Here is a 27,831-nt window from a genome sequence, read left to right as displayed (position 1 = left end):
TAAAGATAAAAGTGGTAGATCAAGTGAAAAGTAAGTGTGCTAGCCGTGCTGCACCCATGATAAAAAATCATGTGCATGTGACTTCTGAATGTAAGAAGGGTCTTGGGAAAGTGAGCAACAAAAATTTGAGGAGCCAGGACACCTGGCTGGATGTTCAAAGCCAGGCAGGGGATGGAAGGGAACAATCTAGGGAAAGTTGAACACAGAGCAGCATCAGATAGGACCAGTTCACTGTAACTGTGACGGTATAATTTACTAGGCATAGAGTAAGGAACAAATGGCAGAATCCAAGTTCGTATTTCCATCAAACAGTTATTGGCCAAGACAGAAAGATACTCTAGAAATGGGTTTAGAAAATAGTTAAGAAGTTTTAGATGGTAAGTCAATACAAATAAGTACGGGGGAGCGATCAAAATTGAGTCAGTCTGAATTTAATAAACACCACATCCTCAAAACAGCTCTTTAATCAGCATTTTAATGGAGGCTAAACCAAGGAATTAGCAACTACACCCAATGAGAATTTGAAGCCAGAGGCCTGTATGCAAACAAAGCAACTTTCCAAGTCAAAGTGCTGCTAATCTCTCTTCTGTCCCCAAATCCACCTTTCTTCTTCAAAGTATCTAAATTCCACAAGATTTTTTTTTAACTCAGAGTTTAAGATTAAGGGAAATTACTGAATCTACAAAACTGAATTTAAACCTGAGCAATACCAATACCAGATAAATATCAGGTTTCAAATAATTTAAAACATTAATCTCAACAATGAAATGACATTTAGTTCATCTTAAAAAGTATGAACTCTGATAATATCTAAGAACTCTGGAAGATGTCTTGTAATTCTCAACTAAATAACACTGCCAACTGTAACCAAGTCCTCTGTGACTCGAGGCCGTCTCAGTGCTTTATTATTAGAAATAATTGATTTAGTAAGTAGATACTACCTGAGATACAATTAAACATCTTCCTTAAAATGTCATTTAGAAACTTACCCTGTTCTTCTCAACCACAATGCAGTACAACGTGGACTCAAATCTAACACTCATAGTAAGGTAAGGTCTACTTACTGGAAATGTGCTCAGACCAAGCTTAGCAGAAACCACAAGTACAAAGATACAGAGTACACTTCATCAAACTTATTTTGCTTATTTATTAAGCTTAAATAAGTTCAAATGCAAAAGGAAAAGAAAAAACAAAAAACCAACCAGTGGTGGGAGTTCTTTCCAAACCTTTTTCTGCCCCATGTTTGCATCACATGCACATTTACAACTCCATGCTCTTGCTTACAGCTCTCATTCTTTCCACATTTGTCAGGTTTAAGATTAAAAAGTAAACGCCTTCCAATGAATTGAACAAAAAGATGACAAGAAGAGCAGAAAATCAGGAAGTCAAAGAAAATTTTCTGCAATGTCGTCATACAGAAGACTGGAACCACATTTAAGAGGCTTCTTTTACCATCCCAGCATTTCTCATTGTTAAACCTCTACCTGTGTATATAAAGAATGCATAAGTCACTGTACAGTTTGCCAGTGTAGGTCACCAACTGTCCCCAAAGCAGTCAGCTGAGAATATTAAAAAACTCTGAAACTTCCAACTTCAAGAACTTTTCCTCATGCATTTGAGATTAAGTGCCCAGCATCAAAGATCCACCTTAAAAAGAGCCTGAGACGAATAAAACGTAAAGCCACACTACATCATGCAGTCTAGTCTACTCAAGATCTGAATCAAGTCATCCTTAGATGAGTATGTAACAGAAGTCCCATGTATGATGTATTTGGATATAATCAGGATCTTTAAACACCACAGAGAGCAAAAGTTTGCTCTGTCTTCTCCCCACCTTCACACATTGCAGCTACAGTTTACTGCTTTCTTGAGAAAGCTGTTTATAGTTTCTCTGGATAAGAGGACCTCTGGTGCACTTTTACCTATTAAGATGTTTAGTGTGACATAACCCTTATGAAAACAGGCGGCTGCTGCTAACACAAGTGGTAATTCATACAGAGACTGAACCATTCAACAACAGACTTAAGTTGAATCCTAAGTACCTCTTAAAAATGTCATACGTATTATCAAACGTCTCAAGACAAGCCCAATTTTAATTCACCTTCTTTATTCACCTGTAAGTTTAACATCAGTATGGAAGGGCTCCAAAAATAATGGCTGCTGCTCCAAGCGAAGCCAAAGCCAATCACTTCCCTTGCTGTCAGCATTCTAAAGGAAAAAGATGCCCAAAGGCACAGCTTACTCCTTCAGGTGCCTATCACCTCGATTCACTAGCTTCTGTACAAGTTGGAGAAGGGACACAAATCAAAACACTGTTACGCTGCTACTGACACTGTCTTCCTGGATGCTTCAGGGACAGAGCTATCAGTATTATGAAAAAGAATGGCTTTGCTGTTTTGTGAAGAGCACACAGCATCACAAGCATTTAAAATGCATGGTTACTCCCTGTCCAACCCTGAATAGGTGATAGCAAGTCTGGTACTCCTCCCTGCAGGGAACAGATCGCTGTCTGACACGGCACACACACTGGCAGCTCAAAACCCACAGAGATTTTTTCACTGTAATTACTCTGGACACATCCTGCACGCTATGTATTTTTCAAGTCAGCTTTCACACTTCTGTAATTGGAGAAAAGCTGTGAGATGTGGAAGGAAGCTGGCACAGCATGCCTTCCAGAAGACAAACACTACTTCAGTTGAGAGCCACAAGCTGCAAAGTGCACAGACAGTTAATTTCAACATTCCCCAGGTCAAAGACTTAGAGTTCCAGTCTTTGGACAGTGTACATCTACCCGTCCAAAACATCCACAGCAGTCACTGAGTCTTGGGATATATTCCAGCACAGATCCAAACTCCAGACATACAGTATACAGCTAGCACTAGACTAGTCTAAGGCACTGAATGAGAGAAATATTTTAAATACTAAAACTAGAGATCTGATTCCTAATATTAGCTGTTATACTCCTCACAGTTACCCTTAGTGCTGTATAATGAGAGTCAGGACTACAAAAATGAACGTAGTAAGTAACAAACCACAAAGATTTTGTGTGAGGACTGTGGTCATAATTTTAAAATCCTCCTGCTTTTGCAGAAGATTAACTGACCTCGATTCTAAACCAGAACAGCATGTAGGGTGGAAATCACACTGTTTTCATTATACTGGTGCGCACAAGTGAAACTGAACCTTGACAACTTCTTGGCCAAATTTTCCTATATACAATATATACATAGGTTACACTGAAAGTAATGCCTCAATGATTTCAATGGAAACTGCAAGAAAGAGCACAATAACACTATTTGGTAGAGCAAATTCCAAGCTACAAAATGCTATCTATCAGCATAGTCACCTCCATCAGCCATGAACAAGAGCCTGCATGCTGTGCTCGTAAGAATCTGCACCAGTGGAGGTGACCAACTGTTTCACAGCTGCTATGACAGCTTCACTGCTAGTAAAACACTGCCCACACAGTTCTTCTTTCATTGGCCAAACAGATGAAAGTCAGAACATGCCAAATCTGAACAACATGGTGAGTGTGGTAGGACAGTCCACCTAAGATTGGCAATACACTCCATGGTCTTCAAGCTGGTATGGAGCTTAGCATTGTTGTGTTGCATGAGAAAGGCAGCCACCTCCTCTGCCTGACTCCAGAAGTTTGAACCTTCAGATCAGCCAGCATTGCAAAGTAGCAGTCAAATTTATGGTTTGTCCAGGAAATACAAAAGGATCACCCCTTTTCTAACTCAAAACACAATGCACATCACTTTAGCTTCTGTGTCTTGAAGATTTTGTTTCATGGGGAATTCACGTCATCGCTCCATAAACTGCTATTTTGACTCTGGCTCATAGGGGTGACATCACATCTCATCTCTGGTAACAAGACTGAACGTCATGGGCCAATAGAAAGTGGATCATACAGTATTGTTTCAATAGGTCCTGACAAACTTACACATGGTATTCTGTCCGTTCCTGTATGAACATGAGTGGGACCCCCCTGGTGCAATATTCAGCTCCATACACAGTTCCCTAGTAGTTATCCACTGATCTGTATGAATGGGCTGATCAAGATGCTCTTCATTCTGTGGTGACAGCTGTGTACGGCCACCCAGAGCATGGTTTGTCTTTCATATCACTGTTGCTTCTGCTGCAATAAACTACCCACAGCCTCACTGTGCTAACATCCACTGTTCGGTCTCCAGAAATGCTCAGCCATTGTCTATGAATATCAGTGAGTGCCATTTTTTCCGCATAGATGAATTCAATTCCACACCTTTGCTTTATACATGCTTCCATGTCAGATGCCACTGTCTTAGACTGCCCCTCTGCTGCCATCTGTCATACCACAACAAAATGAAACGGGATGTTGGTGGGAAGGTTTGTCCCTCTACTACCATACCACCAACATCCACCTCTGATGTCATGGGCCAATAGAATAACATAGGAGGTATTACTTTCATAGCAGCCCTTGTACATATACATTTACACACACAGATACACACGGATATTCAAAACTAATTTACAAAACTAGTTTTATGGTCTAGATAAGTATTAAAACTAGTTATCTAGATCAAGTGTTATAAGCATCACAGTCATGAAGTCAAATCACCACCTTAATCCTATCCATCTAAGTACTCCCCAAAAAGCATGAAGGAAATCACAAAGTTCAACCTGATTAAATGTGCTTACTAGATGGATAGGGGAAAAAAAAAAAAAAAAAAAAAGCAAAAAAAAAAAAAAAAAAAAGCAGAGAATTCAAACTTTCTGGCTTGCTCACTTTCCTGGCACAACATAGGCACAGTGCAAACTAGGGCAACCACATCCAAGGAAGGAGAATTCACTCTAGCGCCAGTAGGCAGAGTACTTATTACCACCCTCTCCTTGAGTTTTTCCAGTGAACCCTCAAAATAAATGCTGCTGCAGCATTTACAGAGCCTGCCCACAACTTGCCTGGGCCAGGAATCCACACCCAGAGAAACATGAAGGTCGCAGTAAATTGGGTACTGGGAGTCTTTGCTAATTAACACAAATAGAACCAGTAGGTGACAAAAATACTTCTTGATCTTCTTTTAAAATCAATGAAATGGAAAGCTGCTCACTGGGTGATCAGCCTATAGACCAATTAGATAACTAATTAATTAACAACTAACAAAAGCATGAGTTCCCCTCCCTCCCATAAGTCACAAATCCATGCCAAGACTGCAGGCAAGAACCCTTGCTTATTTTGTATCCCGAGTCCAAGCTTTCTTCTCCAAAGATGTTTTGGACCCATTTCTTTAAACATCAGCCAAGCTTCCGTTTTGCTTCTGAAACACAGCAGCAAGAGTATATCAAGAAAATATTTAATGAATGCAACATTTTCCTACAGCTGAAGTTCTGCTTCATGTCCTTCCCATAATTTGCTCCTACTCTACTCTCATCATTCCATAGGTGCGTAATCCACAGACCTGCCCCACTTTCTTCACTGGCCAACAAAGAAACCATGACTAAAACCACACTTTCCATAGCTATTAGCTCAAATACACCCTTACAGGGGACAAGGAGAGAAGGAAGGGGAGGACTCACATTTGGCCCCCTCTTCTAGAAAAAGATTAAAATATCAACAGTTCAAGTAAACATCCTGAGTAAGCATCCTTCCCACTCCACGGGCAAGAATCTTAGCACTGACTACTCCAAGCCGTAACTGCTTCCTATGAGATAGAAGACAGCATCACACTCATCATTTTCAGAGCATGCCTATGGACAGGGGCTCCTTGTGGGACTCAGGCACTAGGACCAATTTTTAGACCACAGTTGGAAATAAACAGCAGACACACCAAGGCTTACAGGCGGTGATAGTCCCAGAGCAATGCCAAAGCACAACTGTAAGTATTTAGGGATACTCCAGAACAAAGAAACAAGATGCCCGTCTCATTCACAAACTGGTTAATGAAGCAGCAGTTGGTATATAAAAGAAAACAAAAGCACAATTTTACCCTGTGTCTGACAAGCCTGCACTAACTACGGGCTCACCCATATTCTGTTTTAAGCAAGCAGCTGTTCTGCAGGGTGCATCTGGCAGCTAGCCTTCCCCTGCTGCTGCCTGGCATCCTGACCTTCAGTTGCAGAAGGAGCAGCCCACACCACTCACAGGTCTCACCCATAAGCCCACCTCCCCACTGCACGAATTGGCCCTCAGTTCCACAGCCAAACTCTACTACTGCAGTTTGGATCCTTAAGTTCTTCTTGCAGTTTGAAAGTCCTGCTTTGTTCTCTTGTTTGTTGTTGTTATCGTTTTAAACTCCGTTAAGAAAATGCCCATGCCCTGCTTCAAGAGGTTTGCCTTTATTAACAGGTGCAAAATAGGAGATATTCTTTATATATGCGGACATAAAGCTCGTTACAAGCAAGAATATATGAGACATAATTATGTAGAGATTCTCCAAAATAGCTTCACAAATATCTATTCTTGTTTTTCCTCTATTTTTATTGAAACTTTGTACAGAAGTTTTAAACATTTCCATACAATACTTTTAGACAGGACAAAATGCCATGGTAAAGGAATGTAAACTGCAAGAAACACAGTCTGAAGTATCCAAATACTCTCTAATAAGAGTTTTAGTTTGAAGACTAATGCAGTAGGCGAAATAATATGCATACAGTATACAAAGAACAGTATACACAGGGCCAGCAATGCTAACTATGAAAATTTTGCATCAGATTTACTTCAAAGATTTATAGCAATATGATGATTCTATACACTAGACCAAAATTAATTTATCATACATCGTTTCTATGACAAAAAGCTTGTCATTATGGACAGTAGCAACTTACAAGTATAATTAAGCTGTATTAATCTCATTAACACTTCTAAAACTATATTCCTACTACAATAATTTTTATCAGTATATTGTCTTATAAGATCTTAACAGACCTTTAAATAACACTTTACCAAAAGAGACCTGGATCCATTATAGCGATCTTATCTACATGCCCATTTGGCTTATTTCAAAACAAACAAACAAACGAAAAAACAACAAAAGAAAAAAAAAAAAACAAACAAGGGACAAGGAAAAAGGCAGATTTCAAATGCTATAGATCATATCATTTGGTTTTGGTCTGAAATGTATTTTAGTTGAATAGTTAAAAAAAAAAAAAAAAAGGCAGTTCGTTAACTGGTATTTTATATAAAATCTGCAGAAAAATACAATAGCAACAAAAAAACAAAAATACCTCACAGATATCTAAAAAAACCATTATATCAGAAATACAAGGTAAAGCAGCATCACTTTGACACTGTGCTTCAAAAATAAGAAGATGAATGAAGAGACTGCTCTAGTGATATTAGAAAATTTGCTTTCTTCTTGAAGAAGACTACTAACATTTTGCACAGCAACTATTTTTATAACCACCTCATTTAAAAACGTGTATTCATAGACACAGAGAATTGTCATATCATTACCATTTTTGCTCAAAGTGTCTGACTTTACACAGTGAAACTGATAATGCTAAGTGTCACCAGATGTCACTATACCATGAATTCAATATTAGAACAGAAGTGAAGCAAATGCCTTTGAACCAACACCATAAAAGAAATAATTGAAAGTGTTTTGTAAACAAAACAAACCACTTCGCAAAACAAGAGAGTTCAGAGATCTCACAGTGAAATCAGAAATTCTAATTATATATGTTTACATTCTAGGACTACTCTTTACCTTAGGCCAATTAAAGCACATTAAACCATTTAATTATATACAAACATTTTCTTTAAAAAAAAAAAAATTTAAAACATTGCACACAAGTTTGCTTTTTAACATCACGTAACAAGGTTAGTTTTATTTTCAAAACAATTACATTTAAGGGCACAGAACATACAGAATACCAAATTAACAGGTGAGCTTTTTTTTTTTTTTGCTTTTTTTTTTGCTTTTTTTTTTTTGCTTTGCTATACATGCTAAATCCAAAGATTTCCTCAAAAGCGTTAGAGCACATCAGCTCCAACCTCTCCCGGGCATCCTGTTCTGTAAAAGGGAGCATCTCCCATCACCTCCTTTATCTCAGGATTTAAAAAAATATATATATAAAAAAAATAAAGCTGTACGTTTTAAAGTTGTAAGCAGCTTTAAGTGTTCATGCAGAGATCCGCTGATGGCTCTGCCCATTCACCATAACCTTGTGGGAAATCCTTTTCACTACTGAGTTACAGTACTCTCATGACTTGCATCAGAAGTCTCACGCTGGCCCTTCTGGGATAAGGGTGAAACACAGATTTGGAGAAGTAAAAAAAGTACACGAGTGGTATAACTGAAGGCCATTTTTAATTTCGCACAAACTCTCGCCATTTCCTTTCAGGTATTAGCAAAAGCTAACAGGAAAAACAAAACAAAAAGAACAACAGTAAAAGTAATAATTAAAAAATAAAAAATAAAAAAAATAACTTTGGCAGAGAACAGCATCAAATCATTCATTTAAAAAAAAAAAAAAAATTAAATAAGAACAGTCTCCCAGAATGCATTCTTAAGCTCTCAAGAAGCTGCTGCCTTCTTAGCTTGTCTTTTTTTCTTTTTTTCTTTTTTTCTTTTCTTTTTTTTTTTTTTAAATAAAAGGCTTCTAATAGATTTCTGGGAGAAGATTCAGATATCTTAACAGAAATAAGTTAAGGGTAATAACAACAAAAAAGGTGTAGTTCCAAAACGACTTCTTCAAGACTGTCATTCTAAGTTCAAGGCAATAAATAATCCCCTTGCTGCAGAGAGGGAAGCCAAGCACCCCCTGGCTCTGCCCCTGTGCAGCTCACCAGTCCCACCTCAGAGGAGGCCAGTCATTAACATGTATGGAACCAACTGTCCGTTACGGGACAAACTGCAGTTCTACTAGACCAAAAAGTTGGTGTTTGGACCCAAACATATTAACCAGGATTGTAGGTAGATCATGATCAAAAAATTAGCAAAGGCATGTTTACGCTATAAAAAAAAACCCTCGAGCAACTTCTAACACTATAGTCTCTTAGACTGGGTGAGGCATTTGCTCACCAACAGTTCTCCTGAAGCCTTAAATTTTGGGGGGATAAAAGGATTTGTTAAGTGGTGACATGCAGCAAAGAGTATCGGGCAAGTTCTATGACACCTCTAAGACATGGAAACAGAACACGACTGAAGAGGCCGACATCAGGCAGAGAGTACCATAGAAATGTTTGTAAATGACTTAAGAGAAAAAAACCCACCAAATAAACAATTTGCTAAAAAGCTTCTTCATAATAATGGTTTAAATGGTGAGAGTATTACTTCATGAAGATTCTAACTGCCTGTCAATTATCACTTACATTGTTTTGGCAACTTGTTAGTTCAGCAAAAATAAGAACGTATTAACTGGAATATTGAGTATCTCAGATTCAACAGTCAAAGGCTGCACTGTACATATGGGAAAGATTCTGACTCCATACGAGGACCAAAGGATCATTTTGACCATGGATCTGACTGCAGTTACACTGACCAGGATACAAGCATCCCATGTATTGACTGTTTACACAGAACGGAGATAGAACTCCGTTCTGTTTAAATAGCAAATGACTTAGGGAAAGAGGAGGGAAAAACAACCTGGGAAAACACACTATAAGCAAATTGCTATTTAGGTGGCACTAAAAGCCATGCCTTCAGCTTCCTAACTACATAAGGCACCCTGGAAAAAAAGTAAGCAAGGACGAAGCAAGGGCAGCCAAGCAGAAGGGTCCCTGAGCTAACCTAACTGCACAGGTTAGGTGGTAATGCATTTGTTAGTATTAGAGCCAAAAAGACTGCTCTGGAAAACCCAAGTACCAGCTGCTGATAGAAAGACAAGCCAAGTTAGTAAGGGACAGTGCCCAGCACGTGAATCTCCTTCCCTGTGCCAAATCTGGCACTCTAGAACCTAGGCTTTTCAAGAAAATACTGATCGTCTGAGGCTTATTCTCATCCTACAAGTCATTTTTCACTCCAGTAACATCAGGCAAGTTCTGTTCTAGGTTATTTTATCCTGCATAGAAACATTTATTGATGTTTTATGTCTTTTACATACAGTATCATTATTCCCAACTCACCCCATTAACTTGAGATTCCTTTAACATACTTCATATACTAGAACTTTACCATTAAGAAGGAGTTAAAAGATTTTTTTCTGCATGAAGTGAGCCACAAACTGCAAGAAAATGTGTATTTACACCAAGAGTCAGGTATGGTAACTCTCCTCTCTTAGATACACTCCCAACAGGGTTCCAACACTACCGTATTTCCAGTTAGATATCCTACTTCACAGTGGCAACAACTAAATGAAGTGGAGAAAGTTGAGACAACTCATCCTCTAACTAAAGTCTCAGAGCTAATGGGAGTCAACTGATTTCAAAACAAACAAAAAAAATCCTCCACAAAACCCAACATGCATTGGTTTGCTTGAAAACACACATCATATATCATATTGCTAAAAGCTACTTAAGCAGCCTGCAGCTTACAGGACCCACTGTACTAGAAAACAAATCGTCTCCAACAGTCAGTGGCAAGATTAATCCCAATTTCATCTCTACGGAACTATCTGTTCTCAAGTTTATTAAGAGATTTGACTGCAGGGAAACATTTCTGGACCCTTAAAACACATCAGGCTCTGTCAGCACAGCCCCTCACACTGTCTCAGCCTGGCCACTTTTCCCAAACAATTCCCCAGACAAGCTCAGGAGCAAAGACTGCTGCAGGAGTTAGTTCCAAAGGCAGCGTGGATGTGACTTTGGAAAATAGGGACTTTGCACCTCTTTCCCTCACCTCTCCTTCCCCTCTCCTTTGTTTTCTCCCCTTCCAGACTCAAAATACAGCAGCGATAAGGCCGTGGAGCATTCCCTTTCTCCCCATCATGGAGGAAAAAAAGTTATATTTTAGTGTGTTTACTAAACTTAAGACATGTGAAGTTTAACATTTCTCTTTCTCCCATGTGGTAGAGACTACGTATAGATTTTTCTCTAAAAAGAGGCAAACCCTAATGACATCAATGACAATATAAGGCTAAAATTTTGTGGACCGTCAGCATTGAATGTATATTCTTCCACTTCAATATACTGTAAAATCGCAATGAAGAGAACCCTTTTTCACCCCTCTTTTCTTCTCTCTTCCATTGCCAGTTCGTGATCTCCAGGGTTTCTTTGCTTTAAATATAACAGCTTTTCAGTACTGCAATTTACAAAGGATAAAGATCAAAAGATAAACATTTCCTTACAGGGAAGAACGACAGAAAGCTACTAACAGCTATCACATTTTAAATTACTGCAGGAAAAATATCATTCTGTTGTTGCTATAAGAGAACTGAGAAGCTGAAAACACTGGAAGTGATGAACAAAATTCATAAGTATTATGTTGGCCAAGATAACACAGCTACATTACAAAGAACAACGATACAATGATGTGCATCACAACTCTGCATTCAAAATCTTTCGACATAGCTTTAATCATTTTGGATTTTACACAAAGGTAAATGATTACTTGTTATCTTCATCTTAACGCTGACTGAACTCTAGAACTGCCTGACTTCAAACACAGCCACCTGCCCGCCTTTGGTATATTTACACACATGTACATGGAAAAAAAGAAAAGATTAGTACTGCAAACGAAGGGAGAGGAGGGAAGAAAGAGGGAGAGAGACACCACACAACACATCCTGCTTTCAGCAGATAGGACAACATGATTTAAATGGTCTCTAAATGGGCTAAAGTTGAGTTGATTTTACAGTTATAGCGTAAACAATGCCTGGGTTGCAGTTATGTTACTTGGAAAAAATAAAAATAAAAAAATCTCCAGAGACCTGTATCAACTTCTGTATGTTTAGCCATACCCTTAAAAGTTCATTATTCACTCACAAAGAGAAATAGACAAACATGAATATTCCAAGCGAACAGACACAGACCAGTCCAGTATTTAGTAATAGTTTAACTTTTGGAGTCTCTTCCAGCATTTGTAAACAAACAGTCTCTTCCTCCATCTCCCGAACAGCTCTCTTGTTCATGTTTTTACTTTTAAAGCCACAGAACCAATCTATGAATTTCAAATGTCTCTCTCTATCATCAGTTTCTTCCTCATGCTTTTTCTCACCCATCAAAGCTGCTTGTCCATTCGAATAGCAATCAACTGGTGTCTCGACTTCAGAGTGACTTACGGAAATCACCGGGTTGCTGTCATCTCTGCAAGTAACCAGAAGATTGATATCCTCAGGCTTAATATTTTTAATGTTTTCTTCAGATTTGCCGTTTGGAATGATATGGTTAGCATTTTCATTACACCTCAAGATGTTCTTTTCTTGTATTTTGTACCGCTCCCCCTTTGCAGTATTCTCTTTTACATTCCTGTTTCTCACAGCCCAGAAAGTGGTTGTTCGAACCTGTTCCTTTGTAGGCGGAGGTGTAAGAAGGCTCACTATAAAGGTCACAATTCCAGTGATCCAGAACAGAGCTGTAGCAACATACATGTAATGGATGTTTTTGATAAAGCTTGGCCTAGTATCTGGCTGGTTACACTCCGGAGCACGATAGATAAATGCCAGTATCAATCGTATCGCTCCAAGGACAAACCCAGCCATTCCGCCATAGAACGCTCCCTGTTCATTGCAACGCTTCCAAAATATACCCATAAGAAACAGAGCAGCCACCGGCGGGGTCAGATAGTCTGCTACCTCTTGAATATAAAGGTACATCTGACCACCTTGCATTTCAACAATTATGGGGACCCAGGCAATGCTTATAGCTACCATGAATGCCACAAAGACTCTTCCTACAATCATCAGTTCTCTAGACGTTGCACTCTTCCGAATGAGTTTGTAGACATCAAGCGTGAATATGGTGCTGGCACTGTTGAATATAGAGTCCAGGTCACTCATCAGTGCAGCAATCATCACAGCCATCATCAGTCCCCGAAGACCAACCGGCACAAGTTTCATCACCAAACGTGGGTAGGCAATGTTAGAGCATCCGGCTCTGCTCCCGCAGACTTGAAAACAGTGTTCTGGATTAATGCAGGCGATATCATCTGCAAACAGTATTCGTGAAATCATCCCCGGGACAACTATAATAAACATTGGCAGTAACTTTAAGAAGCCTGCCATCAGAGTGGATCCTTTGGCATGAGCAATGTTTTTTGCAGCTAAAACTCTCTGCACTATGACTTGATCAGCACACCAGTACCAGACAGATGCTGGAGTCTGTCCCAACAGAAATCCAGGCCAGGGAATATCTTCATCTGTTGGCTCACGCAACATTTTAAGAGCGTCGGGCTTTGGGTCCACATTGCAGGAATTGGTATTGGAAATGTTGTAGGTTAACAAGATAGACGTAATATTTGGTGATGCTAACATGTACCTTCTTTTAACTTCTTCAAACCCACCAACCTCCATAATACTTATGATCATAAGTGTGAGGGCACCGATAATCATAAGCAGAGCTTGAAGGGTGTCTGTGTAGATGACAGCCACAAGACCTCCGGTCACAGTCAACAGTGCAGTCATTCCAATAAGGAGGATTACTGACAAATAGAGATTCCAACCTAGCGATTCTTGAATAAAAAGCGCCCCTGAATACAAGTCAACTGAAAGTTTGGTGAAGATATAAAGAATTAGAGACAATGCTGCAAAATAGATTTGGATTCTATGCCCTCCAAAACGCTTGGACAAGTATTCCGGCATGGTGTACACTCCTGACCGAATGTAGACAGGGACAAAGACCCATCCTAAAAGCTGCAAAAGCATTAAGGCGTTGAATTCCCATGCACCTACTGCAAATCCACTTGCCGCTCCAGATCCTGCGAGCCCAATGAAATGTTCACTTCCAATATTGCTCACAAATAAAGATGCACCAATCGCTACCCAGGTCATAGAACGCCCTGCCAAGAAGTAGCCACTTACGGTGCTTCGATTGTATTTCCACATGGCAAAAAAACCTATGCACATTACAAGCACGAAGTACAGCGCCACAATGGCAATGTCTGCTGTTTCCAAAGAAGCCCTCATTTTTGTAAACAAAATGACTTCGCACAGCTGATGTCCACTTCTCGCCCCCCAGCAAACGTCTCTTAAGCAACACGTGAACCAGTTAACATGTATCAACACTGCGGATCAAATTCTTTGTCCCTTGGTTTGCTGTCCTGATGCTGGTGGTTGTGGTACATTTAGTTTCTCCGCTTCTCAAATGGAAATTTGGAACTTAGCACGCACTTTTAATCCACATTCCACAAGAGCATCAGCCTTAACTCAGTTGATGTAGGAGAAATTCTTAGTTGCAGCTAAGTTTAGTGAGGCCTACTGTACCAACCCTGCAAGGCAGCAAAGACAAAAGACAAAGATTGAATTAGAGGAGAATTTCATGAAGTAATGAGAAAAAATTTGAAGTCTAGTAAAACAATGACTCAACACCACAGATTTTCCCCCTTTACATTTCCTGCAATCCATGCTGTATTTAAGCAATCCATAATACACACAAATTCAATTCTTGTAAAACTAAGAAGTCATGCCTTTTATAAGTCAACTTTAACAAGCACCTTAAGATACAAAGCAATTCCAGACTATTAAGTCACCCAAGTTCCCCCAAAGAAGGCAAGAAACAAATACATTTTCATTAATCTTTACAGTCTCTCAATTCTATTTCTCAAGCCACTAAAAAGGCCCTGCTCTTTCAGACAATCTTAGGAAAAAAGAAAAAACACAAAGGAACTGTAACCTGGCTAGTCATGTTATTGCTCTAGTACTGCACCTTACAAATCTTAACAGATCCTGATGTCGTATGCATGCACTCAAGACGCAAGCTGGATACTAGAGCTACAAAGTCATAATGCTGTCAAGAAACAACATGAATTTATCATCACCTGGAGAATCAAAGTTATTCCACAGGTTTTAACCAAGCTTGCACCTGCCTAAGGTACAGATTATAACAGGGTTACATTTCACTCTGAAAGCTCTTCATAAGTACCACACATCCTCTGAGTGAGGAAATGGTCCCATTCATCCAGATGGCAAAAGCAAAACTATGCCTCACATCCAGCTTTAGGATATCTCTATCTTCCACGTGCTTTTTGACATCTGCACCCACATGGCTTCAACATCCTCTGGGAGCACTCCAGGTACCATGATGAAAAACTGGATGGCTTTTGGTAGTTTCCAGTTTCCAGTACCACCCATCTGTACTCAAGCATGAAAAGGATCACATTAAAACCAGAGGCAAGTTTGAAGGGAAAGTATATCCTGCTGTTCTATTGCTGAACCCCCAGATCATACCCTGTTCTGCACATCACCAAACAAGGGAATTCATTTAAACACCCAGGATTGAAGCGCTTAAAGTGGAGGCAAGGGGATAATAAAAAGATTTGCTGTCAAGATAACTGAAAAGGCAGGAAAGGGGCATTAAAGAGCTTCACAGTGATTCCTATCTCTGTTATGCAGACAAGACGCTCCTTTCTCCTGATTCTGCCTGAGAAAGTATCATTTACCTACCAAAATCATGTAATGGCTTATGGGAGGACTGGACACAAAGTTTTTCTGCTTCTGATACAAGCACAGTCTTGGAATTTCAGCTTATTACAGGGAAGGAAAGAACAGGAAACTGACACCATTTCTCTTTCCCATCCACTAATAAAGGCAAGCACACAAATCACTGATCGCTGTTCTGAACATAAGGTCTATCAGCTGTAGGAGGCCTATAAACATCAGTTTTAGGCACTCCCTCTTCTACTTCCTTTGCAAAACCACTTTGGGTACCACTCTGAAAGCACACGTTTTCCTATTCATTCACCTCTGATTAAGACAAACTCATGGATAACATACCAGCATTTGGGTGGTTTCCCCTTCAGCACCCTTGTAGCATACTCATTTTTCTTAAACAAAAGAAAAATTAAAACATCAAGATTTCTCAAATAGATCATAATAAGCTGCAGTTTGGTTTTAAATGCACACATACCCTGTCTGCCTTACTGAAGGCAGCAAAGGTGCTGACGTAAGAATGTATGCTTCTCATTAAGGCAGATGTATTTTAGAAAAGGCTTACAAGAAATTTCAGCCTTAAGGAGAAAAATCACAATCATGTTACTTGTACAAGCTGGCTGTTTTTCAAGAGTAGTTCAGAATCAGAACAAGATAATAAGGGTTCCCCACCACCGCCACAAACCCACATGAGAATACACGTATTCATTCTGCGGGAGCTACAGTCAATAATGAAAGACTACGGAGACGTGGCACAAAATGGACTGATTACAGTACTGTGCTAAATTTCTAATGCTCTTAAGCCTCGAGCCACAGATGTATTTGAAATTCTTCCACAGAAGAATTCGTGTTTACCCCCACTCACAAATGCAGCACAAGTTAAATGCTTTAGTTTAATCCAACACAGAATTCTAAATACTTCAGATCATAGGGTGCCATCACACCATACGCCAGTGTTATGCATAGTATTCTTAGCTTTAAGCCTTTCTGAGCAATACTTTCATACTGTTGTTTCTTTTACTATATTTCCCTAAGTTTTCAAGTACTTTATAATGCTTGCACCAAAAATAAAATATTTTAAGGGAAGTGGAAGAAGAAACACTCTGGAAAATAAGAAAAACTATATGGAGTCGGAATAATGGGCAAGCTAAAGAAATAGCAAGAATCTATATTATCCTTCTTCTACTGTACAGGATAATATTCTACTGTCATTCTGTTACTGAAAAATGTTGGACTTGAACTTCAGTTCACTTCTCAATATTTTCCCTGTAGGTTAATCAACAACCCTGCAAAGTTATACTACACAGTAACATGTATGAATCATGACAACATCCAATGAAACTATGTCTACATGATAAAAGAGGTACCCAGCTGATAAGACCATTACACAAGCACATTCAATCCCCCTGGAAAGAGCGTAAGTAGAAGATGCAGCTGCCCTTGAACAAATTGTGATATTTCTCAGTTGGGATACATGCCAAACTACTACAGGCTCATTCTAACTAAAATAAACAATACGTGAAGTTTATTGAGTATTTCCCACTGGAAGGTACAGCCAAATTATTCATTTTAAACAAGCAGCCTACAGAGGCTTGAACTATCACTTTTGTAATCAACATCTGAAATTTACAGGGTTCAGCTCAGTTGAACAGGAAGGTGTAAAGTTTTCAGTAGCTGCCACAAATCTGCTGCACTGTCACTAAATTACTGTACTAAAGTAGTCTCTTGTACCAGTTTCATACTAGACCTAATTCCAAAATAACCCTGGAATTTTTTTTTTATTATGAAAATGAGACACGTCCCTCTGAACTTTCAGCAAGTTACGACCTCAAGTCTTAAGAAGGACTTTTGAGACATTCCAAGAGAGTTTAAGCTGAAGTTATTAGAGCAGCATACACTGTGGCACTGATAGAAAAAAAAGAAAGAGCCCTGCTGCCAAGGACTGTGATTTTTTTCCCCTAGAGCTGTTTTCTGGCTGGATCATATCAGAGATGCAAAACAATGTTTTTCCCTCTTGCGTGAAGATAGAAGATTACAACTCTGGTGAAACAATGCTCTTGTCTTCAACAGGCAGCCTATGTTGTAAGCAAAAAAAAAGTCTCAAATCCCTGAAGAGATGCTAGATAATGTGAAGCAGATTTAGGGTGGGATTTGTAGGAGAAATATGTATGATTGTTTTAAAGGAACACTTTCTCCACAGTGCTTTTCTAATAAGACAGGCCTTTAAAAGTGCCAGAATCAAACTGTTCCAGCCCTGAAGCAACTATCTGGTTTGTGCTTAGTCTGTTTCTCTTAATTGCAGATGGGAGGCTTCCCATTTCATTTCCTCTCCTCCCTGCATTTAAAACGCTAGTCCCAGGGACCAACGCTTTAAGGGTTAACTTGAGGATACACATGGCCACAGTAGTCTACAATCACTTAGCAAATTAAGTACACAGCTTTGCTCACAAGGTGGTTTTGAAGGTCTTTCCTAGAAGTAAGATTTCTTCACTCCTCTCTTCTTCAAAAAGGGTCAAGCTAATGCGAGCTAGTAGTGCCTTACCTATTGAATCACTCACCTGTGTAAGACTTCCAGACTTCCAGACTCAATACCTGCACAAAAAATATTAACACTTTCTCTCCCAGTGGGGAGGAAGGAAAAAAAAAAAAGACTTTAGAAGATTTTATATTTTGAGCAGGCCTGCACAACATCCAACCCTCTGAGCGTGCTGTCTTTCCTATTCACACTGCGGGCTGCCTGCTACAGACATGCAAGTGAGTTCCTAGTTGTTCACTGCTCCACAGTAAATATAAGGATGCTTGAGGTAGCCTATCTTTCAGAAAAAAAAAAATGGGAAAGGCTCTGTTCCATTTATTGCAGCATGCCAGGTAAAAAAAAAAAAAAGGGGGGAAGAGAGAGAGAGGAGCACAAAAATGTTCTTCATAGATCAACTGCATCAACTGATACATTTCAACTTCTCCTTACGTAGTACACGTCCTAGAGAAGGCAAGGTCTGCTCAAGACTACCCTAAACATCCACAGACTTTTAGGACTTGGCCTTATAAATGATGAACTGGGCCAGAGGGGCTGGGCTAGAATGGCACCCCAAAGCAACACAGTACAGCAAAGGAAACAGGCAAATTCAAAGGCAGAACTGGACCTATAACATTTAATAAATAAGTCTGAAATGTGACTTCCAGCAGCTCAACAAACTGGAATTATCTGAATGGGCAGCTATCCGGATCAGCCTGTTTGCCACACAGACTGTGCTGCCCCAAAGCAATACCACATTAACGCTTCTCCAGTCTTGGAGAACACAGGTGCCACAGAGGTAGATGTGTAAGTTATCGCCACCACAGAAATTCAATTCAGGGTGCAAAGTTCAAGTCAGTCAGTCACTCAAAGGAGTTACTAAAAGCATGTAATGTACTTCTTCGTCTGGTATCTCAGGAATGACTCCAATTCTGTTCTTCATCATTTTATAGCAGCACCAGAGAAAGAAGGTTGCTCTGTAGCATGTTCTTCTTGATTCTGAAGGACTGATCAAGGAGACAGAAGAGAAATAAGTAACCTCACGCATGCAGTTCAGCAGCAAGAGAACTACATCTCTCTAAAGGCAACTGCACTGCATTTTGTCTGTCAGAAATGTTATGCTATCATGGTCTTTTACAGAAGCAGTAACTGGAGTACTGTGAGGCCATATGAAGCTGAAGGCCAGCATAACTGACAGCACCAGCATTGTAGATCAAATTATTTATTCGTTTATTTTTTAAAAATATACAAACAGTTCCTCCAGCCCCAAAGCATACACACATTTCCAGGTCCTTCACCAAGTCATAAGGGGGACAAAAGAACTGGCCTATGTTTATGAGGGTGATATATTATCAGCTCTGAGATCCTGAAGTACAGCTGCTCAGCACCTTCAAAAGATTGGCCAACCTTTCCACACAAATACATAGTATCATTAGACGGTTGTAATGACTGAGGGGGTAAGTCATTGCACTTCAAATTCAGTAGTTTCTCCCAGCAGGTTTATATTCCTGCTAACATCAATGGATTTTCAAGTTCAAGCGCAAGGTGCTGCAGCTGGGGCAATGCAATTCCATATGCAGAGAGCCTGGGAGGAGGACTCAGGAGGCCTAGTAGATGTAAACCTCATCACATGCTTGCAGCCAAGACAGCCAACACAAGGCTACATCAAAAAAGGGATGGCCAGCAGGGAGACAGAGGTGGTTATTCCTCTCTGCTCTCCCTTCATAAGGCCCCATATGGAGCACTGCATACAGGCCAGGGGCCCCCAGTACAAGAACAACACAGAGCTGTTGGAGGAGGTCCAGAAGAGGCCATGAAGACGATCAGAGGGCAGGAGCAGCTCTCCTGTGACAAAAGGCTAAGGGAGCTGGGCTTGTTCAGTCTGACAAAGGGGCTACAGGGAGACCACGCTGAGGCCTCCTGCAGTGCTCCAAGTGAGCTTACAAGCTTCAGGGAAACCAACTTCTTACACAGGCAGATAACAGTATGTCGGGGGGGGAAGGAGGAACATTTAGGAGAAGTGCTTTCCTTGGAGGGCGGTGAGGCACTAGTACAGACTGCCCAGAGAAGCTGTGGTGCACCACCCCCAGAGGCACTCAGGGCCAGGTTGGATGTGGCCCTGGGCAGCCTGAGCTGGTAGGGGGCAGCCCTTCCCACAGCGGGTGAGAGGGAGTGGAACTAGATGATCATTAAGGTCCCTTTCACTCAAAACCATTCAATTATTTTGTGATTTGTATCTTCACCAAAACTCCAGCAGATGACTAGTAGCTCAGCTGCCCACAGATGGGTCACTATAAGCAGCTCCTCCTTCCCTCAGGAAGAAAACCATGCTGCTTCTTGCAAATGCAGATAGGCAGATGACCTTCCTCACACACAGGAACTAGAAGCAGAAGAGGAAGGAGAGCACAGAGAAAGCATGTGGCCAACAATAGCAAAATTAAGAGCACAACAGGACAAACAGGGAAAGAAAGTAGTTTTAAAGGGAAGTGAGAAGGTGTATCTCCCCCAGGCACTGGGGAAAGGAAGAAGGTTCTGGTATCAGGCAGAATTCACCATGCCACGTAAGTCTGTACAGATGTCTGCTGATGTACCACATCAGCAGCTACAGACTCAAATTCCTTCTCCTAGTGGTTCAGAAGCACCATCTTTTTCACTGCTTTTTACAAACGTTATTTACCTATGGATAAGTTTGTTTAAGTAGTTTGTGATTAAGATCAACAGCAAGGATAAAGGAAATACAAACATGCAAGTATTTGACTTCAACAGAGGACTTGGGACCACAAAATAAAGTTTTCTGTGTGTGAATGACAGACATTAATTATTATTAAAAGCACAGAAGCCATCAGAAAGCACTATGTATCTCTACTGTTGAAGATAATTCTTCTTCAGCTGCAAGGCACGAAGACACAATCTAGTTGATGGTTACCATCACCTGGCAGTTTATTAGAATAACTTGCACAACTCCCAGTTCAGAAAAATGTGTTGGTTTACCTCATTTGAAGAGGATTTTGACTAAGAGAGGAGGAACTTCATAAGCTACTTAGAGAAAGAAATGATCATTAAATGCGAGTCACCACACAACTGGGCAGAAAAGGAAGTCATTCTTTCCAGAATTTCAAGGACAAAGGAAAAAAAAAAGCACAAGAAAATCACAGAGAACACTCAAGGCTTATTCAGGACTTTCCCAGGTTCCTATCACATTTATGGCTGTCCACAATCTTTTCAACAACAAAAAGTATCACGAGTTTTATTGTTAAGTGAGACTGAAGTTTCTCAGGCACTTTTAACAGCAGAATCCAATTTTGAGGCCCCTCAAAATTCTCAGCCTGATGATGCTCTTGCAAGATTTCTGAAGGCATTTCAAGGCACCAAAATGAGTATTAAAGAAAGTTATCTTGATTAAAGAACAACTAGTGCAATTCTAAATTGAACTTTATAATTACCTATAGCGAATGAACACTACCCAGCTTGCTTAGGTAGTCTCAACAAACTCCACTGAACATACTCCCCTCCTCCATCCATGTTATGGATGTACCTTTGTTTATACTTATTACTCCTTAAATGATTTCATGACCAAAGCAAAGACTGGCTTGCAAGTGGACAAGCCAAGATTAAAAAAAGAAAAGAAAGGATGTGAGAAATAACAAAACAGCAGTTCTTGTGTCATGAAGAACTACATTTTTAGCATTCATGACAGTTTGCCACCCCCATGCTTGTTTCTGTTCCCCCTCCTCAGCCAGGCCAATACATTTCTGTAATATCTCAGCTCCAGAATTCAAACTGATGTTCCCACAGCAGAAACCTTTAACTTGCATAGATCTTGCCTTGCTCTCTGTATTTTTAACTCTCATCTTTCCTGTCCAACTTCTACATACCTAGTTATATTTTACCCATCTGCCCTCCTTTCCACCTCATTATTGGCTCTTCTACAAGAGGCACACCAGAGCTACATCCCACAGGCACGAAGCTTTCAAGTGCATAACACAGTGGCTCCTGCTGCTCTCAAATAAACTGCATAGAGGTCATTATAAGCAATGCTAACTGCTGCTTCCACTTCAGCAATGCTTCCTCTGTCAGAGATCTGTAGTAAAGCAGGTGTGAGCAGCTGTGGGTCACAGAATTAACAATCTGCTCAGTCTGTAATCTGACAAAACAAACAAACAAACAAAAAGAAAAACAAGTGACTTGATCAATAAATAATCAATGATCCCCAAAGTGTCATTGTTACAGCTCTGGAACAAGAGAATTTGAGGAAATCACGTTCTGAAAGATATGTAAAACCGCAAGGACTTACATTATTAAAAAAATACATATTATGTACTAGAAGAAAACAAGCGTATACACACATTCATACTTGAATTTAGCAGACAAGTCTGATACAAAGGACATCTTGAAAGTCAGTCACTCTTAAGGTTTTTTTTTTGTTTTTTTTTTTGTTTGTTTTTAAACAATGGAGAGCAATAATGTGATTTTATCAGTACAACAGGTTCTCATTTATGAAGGATAGAATACAAACTACTCCCATGTTGAAGCTTACAAGCCTCTATCTGATCATATATATCTGATGTGTACAGATAAATGCACACACACACAATGAACAAATGAGAGGAGATGCACAACCAAGACAGAACAGCACAGTGCTGAATAGGTAGCAGGAGCAAAATGGGGAATTCTTATCTTAGAAGTTTAAGCTGCCACTTCTATCCACAAAATCCCTCTGAAGTCTGTTGGCCACAGCATAGTCACAACAGCCTGCTCACAGCCCTGCCTCTACATTCAGGCAGCTCAAAAGCTAAGGAAATGAGAGCTGCAGAGTAACCAGCCCATCCTATTACACATATTCAGTCACTGAATAAGCCTGTATAAACCAAGAGACTTTTGACTATCTTAATTCCTGCCATCATTTTAGTTCTCACTTCAATTTTGCCAAACACATCTTGCTAACAACTATCTGCTATAAAAAGGTTTAAACTACTTCACAGAAAATAACAATCCTTCACCTCCTCCATATCCAAACCAGGCAAATATCACACACTTGGCAGAAACTTGCTACTCTCACATCCTAGGAAAGAAAAATGGCAAGTGTCAGTGAAGAGGGTATCATTCTCTAACACTGTCTGCATCACACAGTTCAAATCCAGTAATTCTGACAGTAATGCTTAAGGCAGAAAACAAAAAGGCTGACTCTTATAGGAGAGTCAACTGTAGACCCTGCAGCTTTCCAATCCTCTCTTTTGGTTCCAACTATTTGGTCTTCATTCCAGCACCTCCCCCACAGAAGTCCTTTCCCTGCTACACATAATATCATGAAGAGCCTACTTCAGCCCACTACAAAAGTCAAAGGAAACAGAAGAAAAAGTAATTTTCAACCAACCAAACGGGGGTGGTGGTGCAAGAGCGTACAGGAAAGGCATAATTCATGGTAAGAATAGGTGGGTTTATCCAAAAAAAAAAAAATAAAAACAGTATCTGCCTGCTTACTGCCCCCCTCACTCCCTTCTCCTTTTCCTAGCAACTAAAATATCAAAAGCCCAATTGCTGCAGCTGCCCACATAGCAATTAAGCATAATAGTCAAGATGTCAAGCAACACTATTGCCCATTACTTCAGCTTCCTTAAAATAGAATGATCTACACAGCAGGTAGACAGTTTCTGAAAAGCAGCAACCTGCTCAGAAGACAGCAAACAAGTGCTGAACACCAGTTACACTTTATGAGTATGCTGGTCAAACTGAGAGTCCAAGTACACTGCAAGGCTACTGAGGTGGGTGGACAGGTTCCCTAGCTAAGAGAATGGCTGTAATAAGGTAAACAGGTGTTAAATCATGATGACTTCACTACAGATGAAGTGGGGGAGAGCACAGAAACAGGTTGCCCAGAGAGGTAACAGATGTCCCATCCCTAGAGACATTCAAAGTCAAGTCAGACAGGGCTCTGAGCATCTGATCTGGCTGTAAGTGTCCCTGTCCACTGCAGGGGCGTTGGACCAGACGATCTTTAAAAGGTCTCTTCCAACTCAAACGATTCTATGATACTAATAAAAATACTGACACTTTCTCATTTTCAGCAAGATCATCTACTAGAAGTTTTTTTTCAAGTGCCCATTCTCTGCAGCTGCAGTCACAACGCTGTCCTGTCGCAGAGGGTTGTCCCAACTTGCCAGTCGGGCAGCAGCAAGCACAGCACGGGGATTCCGCCTGCTCTGTCTGTCCTACGCTCCCCAGGCTGCCGGCTCCCGCGTGGGGTGTCTCGTATTGCCGCCCTGCGGTCGGTCTGCAAAACAGCAGCAGAGCAAGAGGAAGCCATTTCCAGCTCTTCCTTCCCTTTCCCCTTCCCATGCCCCACTTCCTTTCTTCCCCAGACTCCCAAGGGAGCTGCAGCAGGACCAGGAGGGAAGCCAAAGGAAGGCTCCCTGCAGAACAGCTCATTTTCCAGAGGCCAGAGCTCCAGCACATCCACCAATGGGTCACTGTCCCTTCCTGCTGCCAGAACCCCCCCTGCTGAATGCTCTCCTGGGAGAAAGGCAGAAATAATTAGAAAACCATGCTCTAAACTTCACTATTTGTAGCAAAATACCAAGCGCTATGTCTTTATTCTGCATCCCTACTTAACACACAACTGCAGCCTTTGACTCAGGCTCCAGAGTGTAAGCAGTGCACCTTCACACACACATCTCTATGCTGCTAAGAGCTGGCCACAAACCTGCTATCATGCTATAGTTCACTAGCACTTTGAAAGTAGAAAGCAAAAGAAAGAGGCAGAATTAACTACTTCCACCATAACTCTGTTACCTCACTTCTCTAGTGAACTGCCTTTGCAAGAAATCTCCTCCTACTACTACCCAACTGCTCCCACTGCAGCTACTTCTCAAATACAGTGACACCACAAACAAGTGTTCCTCCCCCCTTTGCGCCCCCCCCCCCTCCCCCCCCCCCAAATTAATCTACTCGGGAAGCCCTTTTAGAGATTCTCATTAATTAGGGTTTCTTGAGAGCCAGAGTCTTTGCTGATTGAGGACACAGCCCATAAGAAACTTAGAGATCTTTGCTACAAGTCTGATGAACGACTGCACACCACCTACAGGACAGGACAGGGAATGGCTCCTCAGCTCTACCCAGAATAAAGCCACAATCCCTCAGATAAGCACACTGCATCAGTTGGCGACAGAGTTTGAGTTGAGCAAGTTTTCCCTCCTTCCCCTAAGCTTTCAGGTACTGTGTTTTTACAGCAACAGTAGGAAAGCCGGAGAGACTGAGGACATCTGCCAAGCACTGCAGGGACAGAGAAGAATGGGATGGGATCACAGAGCCACACTGAACAAGCAGAGTCCTGCAGCCACACAGAGGTCAGCTGGATGTGAAGAAGCCTTGCTGCATTACACATTCTATCATTCAGAAAAGAAGCCACATGCAAGAGAAGAATGAGGGACCACCAACTTGAACTCAGGAGTACTAGGGAGCAAAAGAACTTAAAGCAAAAGAATTTATTTAGGGGGAGTTAGTTCTCCCTAGGTCCATGCAAATGCCAAGGCAACTATGAAAAACAACTGTGGTTGGGGGGAACCCCACAGAACCACAGCACTTGCCTGTAGTTCTTGCCAGAGAGAGAGCTGTGAAAATCCACCAGACTGCAGCTCTGAGGTTTGCACTCAAGCTGCTATGGGAGCCCATAGGAGCTAACAGTGAAGCATAAGGAAAACAGGGCAGGGGAGCTGCTAGATGAGAATGGGTATCAGGGACAGCAGGGGACTAGCCAGCCCTCACTCAAGCTCAACCTGAAACAGGTATAGAGCTTACGGACACAGCACAGAGGGACTGACAACCTTGCACACGGAGCATCTGCTTGGGATGGCTTTATCAGAGAGCTCTCATTAAGGGGAAATGAAATTTACTCAGCACTGTGTACAATTGCTTCAACTTCTGCAGGGCTGTGCAATTTCAGGCCAAAAATCAGGTCTCTGTATTTTGATCGATTTAAGTTAGTATCATGCTTCAGATTACACATCATTAAGGAGTTATCAGAGCAACCCATCTGTCAGTATCCAGCAGTACTGTGCAGCATATAACCAGCATGTACAGAAATTTGTTTCAAATGTACACTGCACATGAAAAGGAATAGTAGTAAGACACTTACTGAAAAGCAAACCAAGAAAACAGCACCTAGAGATTAACTACCTAGATTTTAGAATGATGACATGGGTAGGTTAGAAACAATAATATTCCTGAACTAAAACTTGGTGTACAAACACACAGCTTACAGGAGAAAAAAAATTAAGATGCATCATTAGGAAAGAATATACAAGGAATCAAAGAGAGAAAGGTTGTGGATGTTAGGACTTCAGTACATTAATGCACATTGGGAGCATCCTACAACCCAGAGCCTATCACTGGGTCTCAGTGCCAAACACTAGGCACTGAAGACGTTCTTCCCCCAACGCAGCACTCCATAGCATCCTTTCAGAGCAGCATTTCTCCATGCCTCACTATGCCACATTTGCTATGCTTCCTGCCCCATTCTGCCTTTACAGTGCCCGCACAGTACAAGGCATCTGCCACATTAAGAGCACAGCCACAAAAAGCATCCCATCCTCGTACCCAGGGCTCACACGGGTACCAGGCTGAGCGCTGCTCCACGAGGGGGTGCAGCGATATCCCCAGCTTTGTTCCACTTGCCGCAGTTCTCCACTAGGGGACTCACCTGAGAAGTCTACTACAGCTCCTGCAGTTAAGCCAAGTTAAAAAAAAAAAAAAAAAGCCAACCCTGACATGTGGATGCTACATGTAAAATGAATGGAAATATACCAGTATATGTAGCAGATGCAATGCGTGAAGACGTGCGCCCGCAACTACGGGAGGCACACAGTAACGTCACTTTGCTCCTCAGTGTCCTATTGCAGATGTATGTGCTCATAGAAACAAAGGTGAAATGCGACAGCAGGGGGTAGAACCAGGAGGGTACAGGCTATGGGTGCTGCTCCATGCCAACCCCAACCCTGCGTGTGGCACTGAAGGTAGAGATAAGGGCTAAAGGAGGCACTGGGGAGGGACTGCCGTGAACTATTGTTTCCCAATAGAGGGTCTCAGGTATTGCAGGATACTGTTATTTTATCGCTATTTCCACATGCAGGTATCACACAGCCCCGAAGGGGCTCTCGCAGAGCACCGCATCATCCCGCTCGCTCACACCACTGCTTATCACCGAGCCACCGAAGAGCACCAGCGGTTGGCAGCCCTTCCAAGGGGCGATATCGCTGCGGCTCAACTGGTGGTAGCAACGGCAGGGTGGGGGGGGGGGGGGGGGGGAGGGAACGGAAAAGGGGATAAATCGAAAAATTAACACTAAGATCCTCCACCCCTTCCCCCACCAGCGGGCCGCAACGGGGATACCCGTGTCCGGGCGCTGCGGGGCGAGGCCCGGGGGCACTGCGGGCGGGGAGGTGCTCGGGGCAGGTGCGGGGAGTGCCCGGGAAGCAGCGGGGACCGCGGGAGGGCGAAGCCGGGACTGCGCTCAGCCGGCAGCTGCTTACCTGCGGGGAGAGCCGCGCTGCGACAGCTCCCGGCGGGGGAGGATTCGGAAAAGGGGAAAGAGATAAAGGGCCGGGAGCCGCGCACAACTCCGCCTCGAGAAGCGAGGGAGGGCCGGGCGGGAGCTGCTCGCCCCGCGGACGGGACTGGATAGGGTGACAGGGGGAAGAGAGGAGCCCCCCGATTGCCGGTCCCACCTGGCCGGTCCCCTCCCGCCCGTCGCCCCTCCCTCACTCACCCTTTGCATGGCTTTCAGGATCAAAGCCAGTTCATAGCGGGGCATCGCAGAGCTCGGCCGTAGCGGGAGGAGCAGGGATTGGCGGGACACAGGGGAAGAAGAGAGGGCGGCGGTG

General features: G+C 41.7%; 2 protein-coding genes across 2 annotated transcripts in view; both read right to left on the bottom strand.

Moving 5' to 3' along the window:
- MRPS6 (mitochondrial ribosomal protein S6) overlaps positions 1 to 27,826 on the bottom strand; it is a 46,289-nt gene extending 18,463 nt beyond the window's left edge. The window contains exon 1 of the mRNA XM_048959972.1: positions 27,717 to 27,826. Within this exon, the coding sequence (XP_048815929.1) occupies positions 27,717 to 27,761 (45 nt within the window). The 5' untranslated portion in view covers positions 27,762 to 27,826. The remainder of the gene's footprint in view (positions 1 to 27,716) is intronic.
- On the bottom strand, positions 68 to 27,831 carry SLC5A3 (solute carrier family 5 member 3). The gene is made up of 2 exons (XM_048959791.1): positions 27,717 to 27,831; positions 68 to 14,285 (listed from the first exon to the last, which is right to left on the bottom strand). Exon 2 carries the CDS (start codon positions 13,981 to 13,983, stop codon positions 11,842 to 11,844), a length of 2,142 nt encoding a protein of 713 aa, XP_048815748.1. The 5' UTR covers positions 13,984 to 14,285; positions 27,717 to 27,831; the 3' UTR covers positions 68 to 11,841.

The sequence above is a fragment of the Lagopus muta genome, chromosome 1, assembly GCF_023343835.1.
Source record: "Lagopus muta isolate bLagMut1 chromosome 1, bLagMut1 primary, whole genome shotgun sequence".
In the NCBI taxonomy this organism is placed as follows: domain Eukaryota; kingdom Metazoa; phylum Chordata; class Aves; order Galliformes; family Phasianidae; genus Lagopus; species Lagopus muta.
The sequence above is the reverse complement of the archived record's forward strand: the minus strand, read 5'-3'. Positions and strand labels throughout refer to the sequence as shown.

Coding starts and splice junctions, on each gene's coding strand:
- SLC5A3 (XM_048959791.1), bottom strand. CDS start 13,983: ATGAGGGCTTCTTTGGAAACAGCAGACATTGCCATTGTGGCGCTGTAC.